General features: G+C 49.0%; 1 protein-coding gene across 3 annotated transcripts in view; it reads right to left on the bottom strand.

Annotated features, from left to right (window-relative positions):
- The window catches only part of LOC146809783 (uncharacterized), a 728115-nt gene that overhangs the window by 689317 nt on the left and 18171 nt on the right, over positions 1-20627 (bottom strand). For all 3 annotated transcript variants that reach the window (XM_085616628.1, XM_085616630.1, XM_085616629.1), the window contains exons 3-5: positions 16800-17862; positions 5134-5283; positions 4469-4689 (exon numbers count right to left, since the gene is read on the bottom strand). In XM_085616628.1, the coding sequence (XP_085472754.1) occupies positions 4469-4689; positions 5134-5283; positions 16800-17862 (1434 nt within the window). The remainder of the gene's footprint in view (positions 1-4468; positions 4690-5133; positions 5284-16799; positions 17863-20627) is intronic.

Raw genomic sequence — 20627 nt, 5'->3', positions numbered from 1 at the left:
TTTTAATGAGAAAAAGTTGTCTAAGGTTGTCTGCTCCATTTTGTCCACTCGCTCCATTAACCCTCTAATTTTATCTACTACTGGAAGGAGTAAAGATTTCATTATATCCTCCATTTTTTTAGTGAGGGAAGAATCTAGGGAAAGAGACACTGCGCTACATGCAGTCTGATTATTGGGCACAGAATTTGCAGACCCCTCAGTAGTGCCCTCTTCTTCCTCTTCCTGAAATGGACCAATAACCCCCCCCACTACTTTATTGGAATCACCCCTCCTGATACCCGCCCGCCTCTTGTTCTTGCAATTTTTGGACAGTCTGGTTTTCCGGGAGGTGACAGATCTGGTCTTCTTCGGGGAGGCAGGATGGATTTCTGCCTGTACCCCGATAGCCGCCGTGGGGGGTGATGTTAGGAGGGTAGTGGGGTCGGCCGAATATGGCAAAGAAATGGCTGACTTGGTTACTGCTAAGATGGGGGCCACATGATTTTGGGTGTTAAATGCCGTAGCCGTCAAGTTTTCGAGCCCTACTATATTAGCTCTCAAGGCCGCCACTCGAGGGTGGTCCAAGGAATGGGGGACATAAGGCAGCGAGTCCGAAGTTCGGTCCGGGGAGGGTGTCTGGGCTAACTGGCCAATCGAAGATCGTCTATCGCCAAACGGGCTTTGAGATAGCTGCCGTTCGGCTATATTAATTTCTTTGTCGATAACGTTGGCCACACGGGTGATAAACTGGTCCATGGTGCCCGCCATACCCCCCATGCTCCCCCTCAAACTTTTCCCAGAACGAGTTGACATTGCTGCTACTAAGCCGAGCTTTACATAAAATCACAACAAAGCCCTGGCACAAAATTAGGCAATGAGTTGCAACGGGGAGTAAGTGGTGACAACAGACAAATATCGAGGCAGGGGGTCCCGAACTCTGTCAAGCCTACAACGAGTAGGGAGGTTACCATAGATGAAGTCCAGTAGACACAACCCTAGTCCACATCCACAGCATTGGGCGAATGACCACACAAATCGGTAACAGTACCTGGATGGGGACAGATGCGGTAATACCAACGTTTAGAGGGAGGGCCCAGCCGGCCTCTTCCGGCCCCGGACGGCCACAGACGGTCTGCCCTTTGTCCGGGCTTCGTCCGGCGCGTCCCGCTCGCGTACCGCGATGATGCTGCGACTTTAATAGGGCGTCCTGAAGAAAAGGCTGATGGGCGGGGAAAAGCACAGGTGCTACTCCACACGGGCTCCTGGGATACGGAGTCCCGTGTAGTGCCTTTACCCCGCAGTGACTCCTCCAGACGCGGTAATTAAGGCAGATGGCCCCTCCTGGGGCGACGACAAAAGGAATCAACAGCTCGGCTCCAGGCAAGGTGAGCAGCGAAGCGGGCTTTTGTAGCAACACTCTGAGATGAAGGGATAAAATGGGCTGCAGAACATTGTTATTTGGGAATATGGATGCCCACAGATAAAGTAAAATACACTCAGCATGGGTATGGTATTTACAGGCCTTAGTAAATCAGTTGAGTTCAGGAAGACATTACCACTGTTAATTATGGGTCGAGCAGCAAGGTAAAAATGTTTTGCTGCCATGTCGTTAGTATATACTGCAAATCACAAAGTTCACACTGCCGTCTAAACTCTGTCGCACACTTGCTAGACTACGGAGGTCCCAGATTTGGATAGTTGTAGACTCCCAGACCTTGTTCTTTATTATGCTGCTGCACAGCTCCAACATGTGGTGAATTAATTTGACCGAAATGAAGCGAATGTGACCGGGAAATATACCTCTAACTTTCCCGTAGTTTTTTGGGAGCGGGTGATCAAGGTAACTTGCATAAAACCACTGTATGAAGCAGACAGACCGCTATAGATACTGAAACCATACAAAGATTTTGGACAATAAACGTCTATGATAAAGTGGGAAGAAGAAAGTTGGCACACTGTGGGAGACCTCTACTTGTATAAAGCGTTCCTTACATATGCTCAAGCTCAGAACACTTTATCTAACAATGGGATAATTTCTACCATGCACGGTTAGAAGAGGTAACGAGAGGATTTTGGACCATGTTTTCAGAACAGCCTCCTGTAACTGAAATAAAGACTGCTCATCTTGGCATGGTGTAAATGTAAATGTCCAGTATTTGTAAAGCGCGAACAGTAACCCGAGGGAAAGATTAAGCAAGCTATTGCCCAGAGACACATGGTGCTGGGCTGATCTGCCGCCGGCACCGGGGATTGAATTTGAGCCCCCAGGTTCCGGAGTCAGTCCCCCTGGCCGCTGCGCCACACCTCTTCCTTGGTGGGATGCAGAAGATCAATTACTAATTCATACAGTGCCTCAGTAAATGACAGGGGTGGTGACACAGAGCTAGCAAGCACAAGCGAAGGTCTTGGGAATACTTAGGGCCCCTAACTGACAAAGACCGGGATAAAGACAGTTCACAGGTTAAAGGTATCTCGCCAAATGCAAGATTTAAGTCAATCCAATTTCAGTATCTGCATAAAACATATCTTACAACTCACAAACTGGCACAGGTTTATTTCAGCAGGTCATCAGCTTGTCAACGATGTGGCTTAATGGATGCAGACTTTCTTCATATGGTCAGGGTACATTCCTGGATAGACAGACACTGGACAAAGATAGTGTTGACTTACCAAATATATATGTATTATATATACACACACACACACACACACACACAATCAATCAATCAATCAATGCATTTATAAAGCGCAATGCATACCGGTGAGGTTCTCAAGGCGCTGCAGGGGTGTGGGGGGGAGGAGGGGGGAGAACACTGCTATTGTTCGAAGAGCCAGGTCTTGAGAAGTCTCCTGAAGGTTAGGAGGTCTTCGGTCTGCCGCAGGCGGATGGGGAGGGTGTTCCATGTCTTGGCGGCGAGGTGGGAGAATGATCTGCCGCCGGCGGTCACTCTTCGGATGCGGGGAATGGTGGCAAGGGTGTGGTCTGCGGAGCTGGCGGGTGGGGGTGTAGAGGCTGAGTCGGCTGTTGAGGTACGCTGGTCTGGTGTCGCGGAGTGCCTTGTGTGCGTGGGTGAGGAGCTTGAAGGTTATCCTCTTGTTGATGGGGAGCCAGTGCAGGTCTCTCAGGTGGGGTGTGATGTGGCTGCGGTGAGGGATGTCAAGGATCAGGCATGCGGAGGCGTTCTGGATGCGTTGGAGCTGTTTCAGGAGTTTGGCCGGGGCTCCTGCGTAGAGTGCGTTGCCGTAGTCCAGTTTACTGCTGACGAGGGCCTGGGTGACCGTCCTTCTAGTTTCGTTGGGGATATACTTGTAGATCCTGCGAAGCATGCAGAGGGTGTTGAAGCAGGTGGAGGAGACGGCGTTGACCTCCTTCGTCATGGAGAGGGTGGAGTCGAGGATGACCCCTAGGTTGTGTGCGGGGTCGGTGGGTGTAGGGGGTGCTCCTAGTGCAGTCGGCCACCAGGAGTCGTCCCAGGCCGAGGGGGTGGATCCGAGGATGAAGACCTCCGTCTTGTCCGAGTTTAGCTTCAGTCGGCTGTTTCTCATCCATTCGGCGACTTCCTTGATTCCTTCGTGGAGGTTGGTTTTGGCAGTGTGGGGGTCTTTGGTGAGGGAGAGGATTAGCTGGGTGTCATCGGCGTTGGAGATGATGTTGAGGTTGTGCCGTCGTGCGACGTGGGCGAGCGGTGCCATGTAGACGTTGAACAACGTTGGGATGAGCCTTGGGGTACGCCGCAGATATTGGTGGCTTTGGAGCGGAAGGTGGGGTAGGCGGACGCTCGGAGTTCTGCCGGAGAGGAAGGAGGTGGTCCAGTCCAGGGCCTTCTCTTGGATTCCAGCGTCGTGGAGGCGTGTTCGTAGTGTGCGGTGGCAGACCGTGTCGAAGGCGGCTGACAGGTCCAGGAGGATGAGGGCCGCGGTTTCTCCGTTGTCAAGCAGGGTCCTGATGTCGTCGGTGGCGGCGATGAGGGCAGTTTCGGTGCTGTGGTTGCTGCGGAACCTGGACTGGGACGGGTCCAGGATGCTGTTCTCCTCGAGGAAACTGGTCAGTTGTTTGTTGACGGCATTTTCGATTACCTTCGCCGGGAACGGGAGCAGGGAGATGGGTCAGAAGTTCTTGAGGTCCTTGGGGTCCGCCCAAGGACACACATACATATGCATACACGTTACCAACTAAATCGACTGAAGTGCATATTGGATATTTCTCCTAGAGGAAGAACTACAAGATGAAATAGTCTACCATAAATACAAAAAATAGATATTGCCCTATCATAATTTAATGCTGTTGAAAAATTAACAACTGAATGTACCGAAATGTGGAAAACCTTGTATATGACTGAATAAGTTGCAATAAAGTTCCTTTCCAAAAACATTGTTGGCCTTTTCTGCACGTTTGAACCAACTTCCTAACCAAGCGAGGTCGACGAGAAAAAATACAGAAATGGTAACATTAAAGATAAATGGTAACATTAAAGGTTTTTTAATGTACCTGGTGTTCAAGTTGCTTCCTTGGCAGCCCATGCTCACAGTCTCATACTTTAGGGAATGGGCCACCACTGCTCCAGCCTTCTCCACACTGAGGGGTACAGATTGCCGGATAGCAAATCTTGTGCTCCTCTCAAGGCACCAGGCATCCAAGAAAGAGCAGAAGTCAACCCAGCTGTAGAATTCGCTCTGCTCCAACTGTTCCTCTGAAGCGCCTGTACTAGCCTGTTGAGAAAGTCCCAGAAAGGAAATCACTGCAGAGTCGGTGCACTAAAGAGACACAGAAGCATGACAATAGAGCCCCAATGACATATTTATAAGGCACAAAGAATATCTAGCTTCCTGGGCTCCGATTTCAAGGGGTTAGAGAGGGGAATCACAGCTTAATAAAAGAAAGAATAATTACTAGAGGAATATGATACATTCAGGGCTACAAACTAGCAAAACATGAGAACAAATGGGCTAAATTCATGATGCCAGACAAAATCTTGCTGAACAAGCCAATGGAGACTGAATGCGACGATATGAACATCTATTAAGTAAAATTTCCCATCATACTAGCAATAGCCACCAGAAATATAAAATGCTTTGGGAGATCGATATTGCGAATTTATACTAATGGAAAGTGCCCAATATCAAAATCAAATAACCTAGGTTTCTCCAGAATACCTGTCCTACATCTACATTCATCTCTTCATTCATCAGTGTTAAAGCCTCCTCTTTTTGCTCTTCAACCTTCTCATTCTCCGCTTTATCCATCTCCTTCTTCAGGTCTCCATTTTGGTCATCTTTATGTTCAACAATTTCTGCCAAACCATCCTAAAAGGTAAATCATGCTGTAATGAGACAGTACAATGACGAAGCTTACGTGCTCATATGCAATTTCAGTAAACATCAGCAAAACATGTCTAGTGACGACTACTCAACGTAAGAAACTGCAGCTGTAACAGTATATGTGAATTGTCAGAAGGTAAAGACATTGTTATGCTTTATGGCTAAAATTGTATTCCACCAGTCGTTAAGAAAACAAAAGTTTGTCCGACAAAACTTGAAGGTATGACACATGGACGCCAGAGATTGAAGTGCCATACAAATGGAGCAGCCAAGCAGATTACGGCAGTCTTCTGGAAGAAGAAAGATCCCCCTGTCCCTGCACTATGGTTTAATCATCTCTGGCACACATTAACAATGGAAAATATTTCACACAGACTAGCACACACTGCCAAAAACATCTAGCTGCCTTGCAGCCACTCATTGGTTACAGATTAAGGATGGAAATTCTCTAATTCTCGCCCACTAGACTAAGATTATTTTTTTTAAACACATTCTATTGTGTCAAGCAACAAATACTCTGCAGAGCCCTGAAACCCACAGAACTTCTGCCACATATGATACAATAAAAGCATTGACGTTTATGACTTACAAATTATAAGACAACATGTAATAACAAAAGAAAAGTAATAACCCCCACACCCCCTGAAGCACTGTCAATATGCCCCCCCCCCCCCGCATCAGTTGATGCTCAGCCCTCACATTAAGAAACAAAAGCACAAGGAAGAAGAGAAGAAGGCCCCGACCAAGCAGAGGCACTCCCAAACTACACTGTAACATACCATCTTCAGTGCACTTCCATACCAAATGAGGCGGGTTCTAACAAAAGTCCTCTATATTCGGCCCACCGCCTCCAGATATTTGTGTACTTACGCAGACATCCCCTGGCCTTGAAAATCGGAAGCTCCAGGCCCATATTGAAGTCTAAGCCATTCTTCCATGTTGCTAAGGGGGGTGAGGCGGCTGCCTTCCAATGGCGTGTAATGTCGCGTTTAGCTAGCGTAAAACCCAAAGACATTAGGTGGCGTTTGTATATGTTGCCTCCAATCCCTTCCATAACATGCAGGAGTGCAAGCTTAGGTGAGTAGGGAAGGTCCCATCCCAGTACCTCCGACAGGCATGCCAACACTCTTTGCCAGAATCGCTCAATCACCCCACACTGCCATACCGTATGAAAAAAGGTACCATCCTCGCGCCCACAGCGTGGGCAAAGCAGAGAGGCTATCAGGCCGGCCCTATATAGACGAACACGGGTATAGTACAGCCGGTGTAGATAGCTAAATTGAATTAAGCGAAGCCGCATAGCGATAGTAGCCTCTCTAGGGGAATAAAGAGCCTCTGTCCAGTCTTCACATTCCAATGGGCCTAAATCCTCCTCCCAGGACTACCGGAGTCTCCCCACGGTGGTGAACCTATTAGTCACCAAGGACTGGTATATTTTGGAGATTTTGTGATCCTGGAGATACCCCATGAACAGTTTGGCTTCAATAGAACTGAAGTCGGGAAGGGACTCCAGTTTAGAGACACTAGGGAGAAGAGCATGGCGGAGCTGCAAATATTTGTAGAATAGGGTCTTGGACATAATAAAGTCCTGTTGAAGTTGCGCAAAAGATTTAAGGGTCGTACCCTGCTTCACTTCTCCAAGGACATCCCAGTCTCGGAAGCCTGCCAGACCCGACAGTTGGGGCAGCAATCCATTTGACCACAATGGGGTCTCCTTAGTAAGTCTACCCCACCATCCAATTTTACGCAAGGATTGCCTCCAAACCCGAAACACCACAATAGTATTAGAGGGGAGGACCCGACGCATCGGCGTCGAGTAGAGTATGGTATGTAAGGAGTGGGTTCCCATGAGTGTCCGCTCCAACAAGTAGGCCGGGTCAGTGCGATCCCCATACCACCAATCGTTCAGGACAAGCAGGTGGGGGGCCATATAATAGGACAAGATATCGGATGTGGCCTAGCCACCGCAATAGGTAGATTGGAAACACGTGCGTAGAGCCACCCTAGAGGACTTCCCGGCCCATAGGAATAGCCCCAGCACCGAGTTAACCTGGCGAAACCATGACGGAGGGATACAAAAAGGATAATTTTGTAGTTGATATAATAAGCGTGGCAGGGAGACCATCTTGAAAATAGCCGAGTGGCCCGGTAAAGAGAGGGGCATACGGGACCATGTTTTCAATTCATCCCACAACCATATCGATTGGATGTTGCGTTCCCATGAAGTTTCAGCAGAAGATGACAAAAAGACCCCCAGATATTTCATGCCAAGCGTGGTTGTCTGTCTCATAGAGGCCCAGTGACCAAGAGCTGGCTGAGGGCCAAGAACCCAAAGGGTGGACTTATAAGGGTTCATATATAGCCCAGAGGTCTCTCCAAAGATCTCCAGGATCCGGAGCAATCTAGGACCGGTCCTATTAACATTGGTCAGGAAGAGAAGGACATCATCCACGTATAAGGCAATCTGATCAGACACCCCATATACCCACTCAAAGCCTGCCACCTGCGCATCAATGCGTACCCATGCCGCCAGGGGCTCCATGGCCAGGGCAAAGAGGAACGGCGACAGCGGGCATCCCTGTCTGGTTTCCCTGCCCATCGATAACGTTGACGAGACGGATCCTGCAATACGGACTGAGGCTGTAATATTCGTATACAAGAGTCTTAAATAGGATAGAAACCGTGGGCCTAAGTTCAGTCGGTCAAGTAGGGCAAACAGATACGTCCAGCTGAGTGAATCGAATGCCCGGTCCATGTCCGCGAGGAAGAGGGCCCCTGAGAGATCTAGTCGTTGGATAGTATCGACTGCGACCTGGGCGCGATGTATATTATGCCGTGACGCCCGATGGGGCATAAACCCGGCATGATCTGGATGAACAACCGAGGTAATATAAGGTACGAGCCTATTGGCCAAGGCCTTGGCCAATATCTTGGCTTCGATGTTGAGTTACGAGATAGGCCGATATGAGGCATGGCAATCAGGGGGTCGACCTGGTTTATGGAAGACCACTATTTCGGCATGTCGCCAATCTAGTGGCAGACAACCAATCTCCCTCGTCTCCTCAGTAGTGTTTAAAAGATGGGGTCCTAATTTAGTAGAGTATCGTTTATAGAATTCACAGGGATACCCATTAGGGCCCGGTGCCTTACCTGAGTTTAGGCCGGCCAATGCTACCCCCAATTCATCCACCGCAAGCGGACAATCCAGGCTATTGCGAGCCACATCAGAGAAGTGCTGGGGCGGGATGGCATCCAGGAACTGATGAATCTGCATCTCGGATACCTTCTCCCGAGGGGTATATAACGTTGCATAATATTGCGCAAAGTTTTCGGCAAATTGCATGGGGATTGTCCAGGGGTCCACCACCCGGCCCCACTATAGCGGGGAGGGTTAGGGGACAAACCGCTCCCTGACAGACGGTGTAATAATTTACTCGATTTGTCTCCCCATTGATATATTCGCCAACGGGTAGCCAGCCACACCAACCTGGCCTCCTGCATCAGTAAATCTGCATGGGTTTGGCGCGCACGGACCAGCTGACGGCGGGCCAGCGCACTGCTTTCCTCTGTGCTCGATCGCTCCAAAGTAAGCAAGCGAGCCACCGATTTCAGCAACTCCTCCTTTCGGGTCCGGCGGGCTGCAGCACAATAAGAGATCTACCCCGCGTATCGTGGACTTCATGGCCTCCCAAAGGGGTTCTGCCGCCTCCACAGATCCGATATTTATCTCCAAGTATTGATCTATGGCCTTATCCACATGTGCACAATATTGCTCGTCCTGTAGGCTCCATGTAGAAGGACGTCATTGGAAAGGTGGTCATGCCGGGCCGAGTTGCAATGCTAAGGCTACCGGGGAGTGATCAGAAAGGCCCCACGGGAGAATGTCTACCCCCTGTACCCAATGGATAGCACCACTTGGGACAAATAAATAATCTAGGCGGGAGAAGGACTCATGAACAGCGGAAAAATAAGTGTAGCCCCGGTCCAGGCCGTGTAATGCACGCCAGGTATCTTTCCACCCCATACCAGTCGCAAGGGAGCACAATTTAGTTGGGAGGCAAGCCATGGGCAAGCCGACCAGTCTCCAGCGGTGTCTGGACACATCCATCACATCATTCCAGTCGCAACCAATAACAGCCATACCGGGGGGGATTTCCTCCCAGAGTGTCAAAGGGCGCTCTACTAGGGTCCAAGACAGGGGGAGAGGGGCGTAGACAGAACCTAGTGTTACTTGTTCCCCCTAGATGGAGCCCTGTAGTATAATGTACCTGCCCTGTGGATTCACCCATGCTCTGGAGTGTAGATATGGAACCAGTTGGTGGATAAGAATGGCCACCCCCCTGGACAAGCCAGAGTGGAAAACCTTTGCAAAACCATAGCGTAGAAGACAGGGGGCTTTGGTACCCAGCAGGTGTGTTTCCTGGAGCATCAGGACATTAGCATTATCGCATTTGGCCTGTCGGAGGATCGCGCCCCTTTTGATTTTGTCAAGAGCCCCCCGCACATTCCAGCTAATTACATGGAGACCTACAGTATTAGACTGCCGAACCATAATAGGAGAAGACATTTACAGTTATCATTGCGGAGGTAATTGAACTATGGACCAGGACTCTTGGAGACAGCACATTAAGAATACAATAACATATACAGTGTATAATAGATGAATGCAATCACTTGGTGGATGAGCAGTATCAATCGAGGTACATATATCAATGACAGAAGAGAAGAGACAGTGCATAAGGAACCCCCCCAATGACCCCCCCATACCTCATAACCATTGAAGCATCTGTCGCGGTCAAGACGGCCTGAGGGCCCAACCGGGAGCGCTCCAGTCATCCTGCCAATGGATCCCAAAGAGCCCATTTGATATTTGAGCCCTGTCCCCTGGACCTCGGACGGTCAAACAGGGGAGAGGCCCTATGGAGCCCCATCGGTCAGGTGATGCAATTGTTGAGCAACCGCCCCAAAAGAATTATACGAATGCCACGTTGGCGATGTAGGCCAGAAATCACTTGTAACCCTGATACAGCAACACAGGCCCAGGCCCCGACCCAGGGGAGGCCCACGGACCCACCAACAGACACCAGAAGGTGGCCACCATAGTTAGACAGCGAACAGCAGGCACAGTGTCATTCCTCCATTAGGAGCATTCGAAAGTACTCACGAAGCAGAGTGTCCCAGCCCAGATGACGAAACTGATCTGCTGACAACACTGTGGGACTATGAGCGGCAACGAGAGCGGGATCTCCTAGTTAGCTTGTCCTTAGGCTTGGGATGTTGACGAGCAGGACCTCCAGTCGACGAGTCTGAATCCAGAGGAGGCGGCGTGTGGGGGTGCACCTTTACTGTCTCATCAGTCCAGGTGAACACTTCTTCGGGTGATTCGAAAAACCATGTGCGGGACTGGTATACATCCCGTAAGCGAGCCGGGAAGAGCAGAGCAGATATCTGTAGACTGCGGAGGTGGGCCTTGGCCGCCAGGAATGATTGCCGCCGCTGCTGCTGGACCAGTCTGGTGTAATCCTGGAAGATCAATATCCGAGAATTATTATAATGGAGAGTCTCCTTGAGGCGGGCTTGCTTCAGGAAAGTGTCTGTCATTGTAATTTAGGAGCTTTGCAATGGTTGGGCATGGTTTAACCCCCGGGGGTGGCTTCTGCAGGAGAGCTCTCTGGGCGCGTTCAATGATAAAACAGAGAGACATAACGTCCGGTGGGAGCCAGCTGGTCAGCCATGTGGTCAGGAACTGTTCCGTTGCACTGGATTCGCAGCACTCCGGGAAGACCACTAAACGAAGATTGCACCTCCAAGCCCTTACTTCTCCGTCCTCAACTCGTGAGGCCAATGATTTAGAGATTGTTTCCAGGGACGCAACTTTTTTTCTGGAAAGCCGCTACGGTGTATTCCACCTCGGAGACTCTGATCTCAAACACTGTGATCCATTCAGACGCATTTCTTGGCGGAGAAGCATAACCTCAGAGCCCACCTCTCCTATCTTGGTCTCAAGAGTTGTCCTGCTCTGTGTGATAGCGGCCATGAGAGCTGCGTTATCTGGAACCCCACCCTGGGCACCCCCGGGGTCAGGCGCGGAGGGTTCGGGTGCAGTGTAGCGATCAATCATGTTGTGCTTTGCCAACCCTCCCTGGAGTTTGCCTCTGGTCATGGTGTCGGTAGGGGCCACCAAGCAGATAGATGGAGAGGATCGGGGTAAGGTTGAATATGTGGCCAACAAAGTCAATGGATGACCACCCGGACACCCAAAGCAGATGAGAGTTGGTGCGGTAATACCTCTGTGACACTGGACCCGGGTGGAATCCTCACTGGGCACACACCCGTCTGCCGCAGGCAGTCCGCACCCTCCTATCTCTAGGAAGCGCCCAAGAGCACACCGGCAGGACCAAACCAGCGCAGTCAGAAAGAAGAAAGAAAGTCAGGCGTACCTCCTGGAAGGACCGCTGTCGTCGCACGCCGCTTCTCCAGGGCAGGGGCACCCCTCTGGACTCAGCAGGCCGCAGATCGCCAAATCACCCAGCTTGCAGCCCAGGCACAGTCAGGAATGAGAGCAAATGAATGTGAGGAAGATCAGGGCATACCCCACGCAGCCCAGATCAGGGCATACCCCACGCAGCCCACTGCTGCGGCCACGCTGTCGGCCATGTAGAAGTCGGCGGGTCCCCCAGTTTCTGCCACAGGACCCCTCTCCGCGGCCAGAAATGACCGCCGACAGAGGCTCGGGGGGGGGGGGGGGGGAGAGACTGGTGTCGTGTGGATCAGCAATCCCACCGAGGACACTTTAGCACCAGGAAGTCTGCTATGGCTGTGAGGCAGGGGGGACCAGATACCTTCACAGCAGGCCCTTCAATCGGGCCCTCCGCATGTGGTAGGCGAGATCATGCAACAGGTGCGCCGAGCCCAGCCGGCGCGATCCACCGCACGCGACGGCCGCCATTGTAGCAGACCCAGGCGCCCCCACTGCCAAAGATGCAGGGCCCAGGAGGAGGCGAACTGCGGCAATGGAGGTCGCCGAGCCATGCAGACCCAGGCGCCCCAGCGCCAACAATGCAGGGGTCAGAAGGAGGCAAATTAAGTTACCGACGATCCGTGTGGGCTCCGACCCCGATGAGCTCAGCCACTCCGCTCTGCAGAAGAGAGTGGCAAAGGCAATGTGTGAGTTACTGGCTCCCAGTCGCCGGCGTCAGCGTACCAAGGGCCGCAATAAACAGGCCCACCCTGGCAAGATAAGCTGAGGCCTGGCGTAGAAGCTGGCCGGACGCCAGCCCAGTGGACGTCACCAGAGCCCAGTCCCCTCAGGCACAGCCAGGCCCGTCGGCCGCGCGTCTGCCCGATGCGAGTGCCGCGTAGGTGGTGGCCAGTCGCCGGCGATGTCGTCGCGTCCCCCAGATGTTCGGGGGGCTCCGCAGGCGTCGCGTTGGAGAGTGTAGACCGATGAGGCAGGATAAGTGTAGGATAATGCAGACTGGCTCAGCGGAGCTCGCCTAAGCTGCAGCCGCCATGTTGGCACGCTAGGCCACGCCCCCCCACTAGACTAAGATTTTTGATTAACATCTGTGATGGGGTCCCCTGTGACCCCACAGCACTACATATATGTTTCATGATGACATTAACCCCCTTGGTGACACCAATTTCCACTGAAGTATAAGCTGTCCTCATTAGATAGCATTTGATGTCGACTAACAACACTATCAGCTCTCCTAGGTCCATTTTATAAGCCCTACTCTCTCCTTTAGAACTTCAATTGGCTTTTTTTAACTTCTTAGGTTTTTATGTTGATTTGTATATGGCGGCGGGGTGATAATTCCACTCCACGGAACGAGGTGGTGGCTTTGACTAATCTGTGGGTATACAGAGTATCCATCAGAGTGTTACTAAAGGTACATTACTCACTCTTCTGAGGGATACTTCAACATGCAGATTCCGCAACTTTTGAAGCACTACCAGAGCTTTCCCCTCTAAAGAGGAAGTTTCAGGAGTGGACATACACCAGAAAGTCATGAAGGACTGAACAAGCAAAACGGCTCTTGCTGGGTAGCTTACTGGAGATACAACAGTGCCTGATGAAAGTGTAGTAATATCAATCTGAAGGTGGTCTGAGACTAGCAGAGGACAAGCCAGCCTTCTATACACAAACCTAAGAAAATGAGCAACGACCACCAACATGACCTTCATAATGGTCCGACACACTAACGTATGGCCAAGAGGAGGAGACCAAGAATTCAATTGAGTGGAACCCAGCACAAAATCCAGTCCTCATAGTCCACGGTCAGCATAACTTGCACAGGATTCTTAGTTTTGAATCTTTCCTTCTGCAGGAATGCATTCAATGCTAAGAACTAGAATCAGCCGTAGGCTTCTTTTGGGGAGCATGAAATATTAAGAGTACCACATAAGCCCTTGATCCGCTTTGGGCATTATCTTGATTGTGCCATTTGTGAGCAACATCAACACTCCCGTGGATAGCAACTGTGCATGATCCATCGAAACTAGTATTAAAGTTGGGAATATGTGGGAGAGTACCCAGAAAAAGCAAGGCATAGTCAACTTGGACAATATGCAGAACCCACTAGTCCGAAATTAGACTTAAATGGTAAATTGGGTCCCCTATTGGTGCCCACAATTTGCCACACTGCAAACTAAAAGGCTTCTGTTATGGTGCTGGGTGAGGAGGAAGACTACTGCTGCTCACATTAGCACCACGCCTGAAGAGTCGAAAAATCAGCTGTTGAATAGGCTACAAAGGAAGGAGCAGACAATGGAGTAACGTTGAAATTTCGGTATTGCTGGTGGAGCGGACACTGAAGAGGAGCTGACACTGAGGAGGCCAGATCCAGAAAGCAAAATGCTGCTCTGCTGTTAAATTTCTTCAGAGCAGAGTCAGTTTTCTCACCACAGTTAGGTGCTATTAAAGGGCAAATCCATTCAGGAAGTCTGGACATCTCCTGAAAATCTCTGAGAGCACATACCGTCATGTTTGTGGATCAGAACACTGGTTCTCCAAGAACGGGCAACATATTTAGGGTAAGCCAGGCCAGAATACAAGACTTGCTTGCCAGTGGCATACCCATCCTGCACAAAGAACATGCTGAACTCCTCTGAATAAAGGAGAACTTCACATGTTATCTTTCTGAGGTGTGGTAATAGACGGTTAGAAGACAATGGAGATTTACAGAATGCAGGACCAAACTGCCCAAAGAAGTACTTTTTACCCACAGCATTAATGAACTCCAACTCCCTGTCCATAGGAGAATTAAGGGAAGGAATTAGGATTAACCATCCAAGTAGAAGCCTCCACTACTAAATTTTCAGGAGTAAGATCTTGCCTTAGAAGTCCTATTGCAAAGTGTCACAGCCTGGCAACTCGGGCCCAAAGATTCTAACAGCTGAGGCAGCAAAGTACTCAGACCAAGCTGCCAAGTGAGATCTACTGATGCTTCAATGAAGGGTAACTGACTCAGAAACAGGACACATACGGAATGATTTCAAAAACTAAAATAGTTGTTGCCTCCTCTGATAGGAGAGGTAGCTCCAACAATTCTGCAGTTCAACAAATGACCACTGCAAATGATGCACTATCCTCAGTAAGAGGACCATATGGAGAAACAAGAGCAGTCTCAGGGAAGATGCTATGACCACCGACATTCCACACATCCAGGCAAAGGCCAGCATTACTTTAATGAAGCTAAAGTAGGTTGGCTGCTTCCCAATCATCATCTCCACTATGAAGGACTACTTCAAGCATCTGAACTGCATCAGAATAAGCAAAGAAGAGGTCCTTTTGTCTGGCAAAATGCAGAGATTGGAAACATTTCGTCACTTTGGATCAATCTTCAACAGGGGGTCGAACTTTAGTAAAGGAACCAAATGCAAAGCTGCTAGATTTAGGTATGGACATCGCTAGAGCAGATGGCAGTGCTGGTCAGACGACAATTGAAGAGGCTTTCTTCTTCTTGATAAGCAAGAAATGAGTTTCTTAACTAACTAAAATATGACCCCCTAGAATCATTGCAGAAACCGGTGCATGTGCTGCTAACTCTTGAGATGGTGTTGACCCATCTCCCCTCCAAGGATCCGTTCTGCTCCTCTACCTCCCAAGATCAGAAAGTAAGGTGAGAAAAAAAGTGCCCAGAAAGGGACCCAGTCCTCAACAAAAATAAGAAAACTAATGGGGATTCAGAAAATTGTTAACGGGTGAGACTAACTCTTAATTGCATACCGCCACAGATGTCAAACCCCTTCAGATTCAACAAAAGCAGAAAGGAGATGAGACAACTCCAGGGATGACTTAAGAAGACAACCCAGGAGAGGACAGTAGGAAATCCTGGTTTAAACTTAAACATTCCAGCAAGCAACAGATTGGTGGGCAAATGGATCAATGATTAACTGAAGAAAGAAAACTAGTAACTTTATGAAGGACTCAAGTCTTGTGGCAATTCATCACATTTCAAGCCCAACATCCCAGTGGATGCAAGTCCAGCCAGTAAAAACACAAAATGATATTAACGAGTGGCCCAAAAAAACAAAAAAAAAACAGTTAAGAGATTACAATCAAAGGTTTCAGCAGAAGCCATGGTCACAGCTCCATTAGAGAACTAAATCTCCACCAAACGTCCACATAGAATTATAATTGTGAATTATGACATTCTTTGCTATCTGATGCTAGAATGGGCATACTAAAATGTGTGCTTGTTTTTCTTAAGGACACATCAGGCACCTCTTCAGGAATACACAGTGACTATAGTTAGTATACAAGCAGAAACACTATGTATTGATACTTATCACTGCTATTGAGTTTGGGATGCTGCCATGAATCACAAGAGGTGAAACCTCAAGTAAGTTGTGCTGCTCGTCCCGCCTTCCTTGCAAAAAACAGAAAGTAAACAGCATGTAAAATTCGCATATGCAGTCAATGCCATGCCCTTCTCTCAAACGTACTAGTTTTAAAACACGTATTTAAAGAGCCCCAGACTTTCTGAATAGGAACAAAGAATGAAGCAGTAACGATCGACAACCATGATTCAGAAGGCTCTCCGGTGCACTGTGGTAATAACATGGGATGTGACCTTTACACTGTAGTGATAAATGTCCAAATATGCTTTCACACTTGCTCCAGATACCATTATTCAGTACCTCCTTGGGTACAGCTGCTTGAAGAAACCCCACACACAAAAAGTGAAAAAAACTTTTTCCCCCCCAACTGGCATTTCTTTTTGGGAGAAAGCAACAAATAGCCACAGTGAACTGTGACCACTCAAATTCACAATAACATGAGGGTACTGCCTCTCAAAGGGGCAAGACTGCAGCCCTACCCATTCAGATTAATTGGTCAATGGAGACAGACAGGGGGAAGTAGGGGGATGAGAGGGCTTTCAAGTAAGAAGCACAGAGAGGCTGGACCTCATGCCTTGGCACCAATGTGCATAGTTGATGCCAGTGCTGGTACCAGAAACCCCAAACATTGAGATATTCATTGGAAGGAGAAATACCTGCTGGGTTAGCATCTCTTCAGACTGTGGAACTTGGCAAAACTCAACCAAATAAAACATGGTGTCACCATCACGGAGAACCACTTGGAGGCACTGATCCAAAGTGGGAGAATCACACAGCTGGGACTTCACTGCTTGGTGCTTCCATCTTGCAAGGGCATGAATGTTAGCCTCCTTGACCTGAGTCCTAACATCTTCTTTAACCCACATTTGTCTGCGGGGATGCCAGGTGTCATAGTAGAACTGGTACAACTCTGGTGGACAGATGGTCTTTAGGTCATTCAAGTATTGATAGTAGACTTCAAGTGAGTCCGTGTTCAACAAGACATGCAAAATCGCCTTAGTTTCATCTTCTGTTGTGGTGTCTGGGTGAGCCATTTTCTGGTGCAGCACATCTATAACCAGAGGCATACAGTACCTGATGGAAGCATGAGGCAATAGTGCTGCAAGATCAAGAGGATCCAAGATCTCAGGACTCAATGTTATGTGCTTGACTTGGGTGTTCATTTTAGGAATGCTCTGCATGATGGAGACCAGAATGAACCGCAGGATTCCCGGTGTTCCTTTCCTTGCAATGCAGTAAGCACATATTTTCCAGCTCGAGAGATCTTCTTCACAGAATGCAGTGTACAAATCAAATTCTTTGCAGAAGTTTGGCAGGAGGTCTACATAGAGAGACGCAGGAAAATGTTGAGCAACTTCTTGCATGTATGACACCATAACAAATATGCTTTTCACTAGTAATTTGTCCTCTATAAAAACAAGTTTGACTTTGGCCTTTGGGTCGGATGCAAAGAGAGAATTTAAGTCTTTCAAGACCTGTATTCCATCCCCAAATGCCTCCGGGGGCGAACGAAGAAGTCTTTTCAGGTCATGGGTATCAAGGAACTTTTTGGAGATATCATTTGCAAGCGATGCAGGATGCAGAAGCCTGTTTCTCTTCATCTCTTGTTCAGGAACAGCTTCTGCTGTTCTGTGGTTATGCTGGAGGTTGGCAGCGATAACAATTAGTCGATCCTTTCGAAGGCCCAGTCTTAGCTTAATGACTGCAGGACAACTTTTCCTAAAGAAAGAAGAATCAATTAGCTGCAAGCTTCTTGCACCATTTTAAAAAAACTACCTACTCATCAAACATTCAGATCTTGAAGTAACAGTTCAGTGAACAAAAACAGCAAATTCAAGCCTTCTTTCAAGGTCTCTCAAAGTAAATTAACTATTGATTTTGTTTCGGATTCAAAATTGCTGTTTATCAAACCTACACATCCTGTATGTTCAAATGCATCTTCTGGAGTTGCAGCACACAATTAGCCCTTGAAAACAGGCACATGGTTATGGAAAGGACTGGAAAGAGTGATGTGGGTAAAGGAGAAGGGGATATGGATCCAAAGATACAATTCCACCCAGGACGGTGGGGACTAAGAAGGGATGCTGGCGAAAGCAGTAGGAGCTGCCATGTTCTAGATGAGAAAATCGACACAAAAAACAGAGGGTATTACAAGTGGGCAGTGCATCCTGCTTCAGCCAGATACAACTGAACCAGACATGGCCATGGTACTGGAGGTCCAATCCTGCAACCCAGACGGCGAAGGAATGGTCACTGGTAGGTAAGATGTCTCAGATTAAGAGATGTTTCTAGCTGCTGCGGTGGTTGAAGGTGCTGGCCAAGGTTAGTGACTGGATGTAGGAAAATGCCCCTTTTTGACATGGTCAACCCCACTTTTTGCCTGGTATCTGAAGCAATTTTGATAGAAGCGCATTGGGTTCCTGCTTTCCAAGCCCCCAGTGCCAGATCTCTTTCCCTAAAACTGTAAATTGTTCCCTCTAACGGCAAAACCTTTAGCATCCTCTGTAAGTCCCTAGTAAATGGTACCCTTGGTACCTAGGGTACGGAGCCTAAAGGTGGTCCCCAAGAGATGCAGCATGTATAGTGCCACCCTAAGGGACCCCTCAGTAACCAGCCCGCGTACCATGGTGCAGAGAAAATTAAAGACATGATATGGCACACCTCCTGTATGACATGCCTGCAGACACTGTATTCAGTATACATAAGACACCCCTACAGCAGGCCTTACAGCTCTAAAGCAGGGTGCACTATACTACATGTGCAGAAATATCTGCATAAGCAGATATGCCCCCGTGATGTCCAAGTTGATTCTTAGATATTACACGTAAACAGGGAAGCCATGATGGCTTCACTGAAACTAGAGATGTTTGGTATCTAACATATCGTATTGATGAACCCACACTGATTCCAGTGATGGATTTATTAATACATGCACCCAGAGAGCACCTTAGAGGTGGCCCCTAAAAACCTATGGACTACTAACGTGCTGGCTGACTGGTGTAGACCAACCTGCCACCTGAGAACAGTTTCTGACTCCCTGCAGACAGGGGCCCATGCTCGATAAGGGCAGAGACAATGTCTGCTCTGGCCAGAGGTGTCGTCACTTCTTCCAAGCAGGCTGGGTAAGTGATAAGCATATCAAGGTAGGTGGCTTCAAAGGCCTTTGCCGCGTTTGACAATACGGCCCAAAGCTTTACCTAAACAGAGGAAATACCACCCCCTTCCCAGAGCCCATTTGGCACCAGGACGGGCAGGAAAATTAGTTGGACAGGAGGAGTGTTCCCCTCTCAGGCTAGTTACACCCTTAAGATGAGCTGCCCGAGGTGGACACAACTTTTAGTTTTGGCAAAATTAGGCTCTCTGGGCCAGGGTTATGCCCACTTCCCACAGGAAGTGATCATATAGATGGTGAAGACACTCTAAAGGCAAGTAGCATATTGGCTACTACCTTTCACTCCCCTTAACACTCCTAAACAGAGTATTTAGATGGCAGTCCTGATACCAGGAACTTAGATTTGATGGAGTCAGAGGAAGAGGACAAAGAACCGCAAGAAAAGTGAGAACTGAAGACTGATGAAGATTTTTTAGCACCAAACCCTCCCTGCACCAATCTCAACAATAGTGACTAGCGACTTGTCTTGCAGCTGAACCCAGAGAGCCTGTCAGCCCTTCGCAAATTGCCAGCAATCTCCCCTGTAGCAGAGAAGCTACTCCCCTGTAGTCCACAAGCACAGAAAACAGAAAGTTCAGTTCACTGAGTAGCTGCTACCCTGCCAGCCCAAAGCAGCTGCCCTCCAGGGAGAGGTACACGTGCTCCTGAAGGTCAGAACTGTCCCCCCACCATGTGAGAGGACACCTTGCAGTAAACAGAGCCCATGAGAGTCCAATCTGGACTCCAACAAGACTGAGCAGCTGTTGAAGGATGTCAGCATCGCAGAGACCCACCTACAGAGTGGTCCAGCTGTCCTGATCTTGCACGCTTAACCGGTGAGACTGACAACCGCAAGGTCCTAAGATGCAGAGCCCAGCCTGCCTTTCCACTCTCCACCCGAGTGTCCCAGCCCAGGTACTGATGAACCAGCTGTGCCCCCTTGTTCCCAGGACCCTTGCGACTCTAGCCCCCGGTGAGAGCTCCCGGACTTGTCCCCAAGACCCAGATTAAGAGATGTTTCTAGCTGCTGCGGTGGTTGAAGGTGCTGGCCAAGGTTAGTGACTGGATGTAGGAAAATGCCCCTTTTTGACATGGTCAACCCCACTTTTTGCCTGGTATCTGAAGCAATTTTGATAGAAGCGCATTGGGTTCCTGCTTTCCAAGCCCCCAGTGCCAGATCTCTTTCCCTAAAACTGTAAATTGTTCCCTCTAACGGCAAAACCTTTAGCATCCTCTGTAAGTCCCTAGTAAATGGTACCCTTGGTACCTAGGGTACGGAGCCTAAAGGTGGTCCCCAAGAGATGCAGCATGTATAGTGCCACCCTAAGGGACC

Source organism: Triturus cristatus, chromosome 7, assembly GCF_964204655.1.
Source record: "Triturus cristatus chromosome 7, aTriCri1.1, whole genome shotgun sequence".
Classification (NCBI taxonomy): Eukaryota; Metazoa; Chordata; class Amphibia; order Caudata; family Salamandridae; genus Triturus; species Triturus cristatus.
The sequence above is the reverse complement of the archived record's forward strand: the minus strand, read 5'-3'. Positions and strand labels throughout refer to the sequence as shown.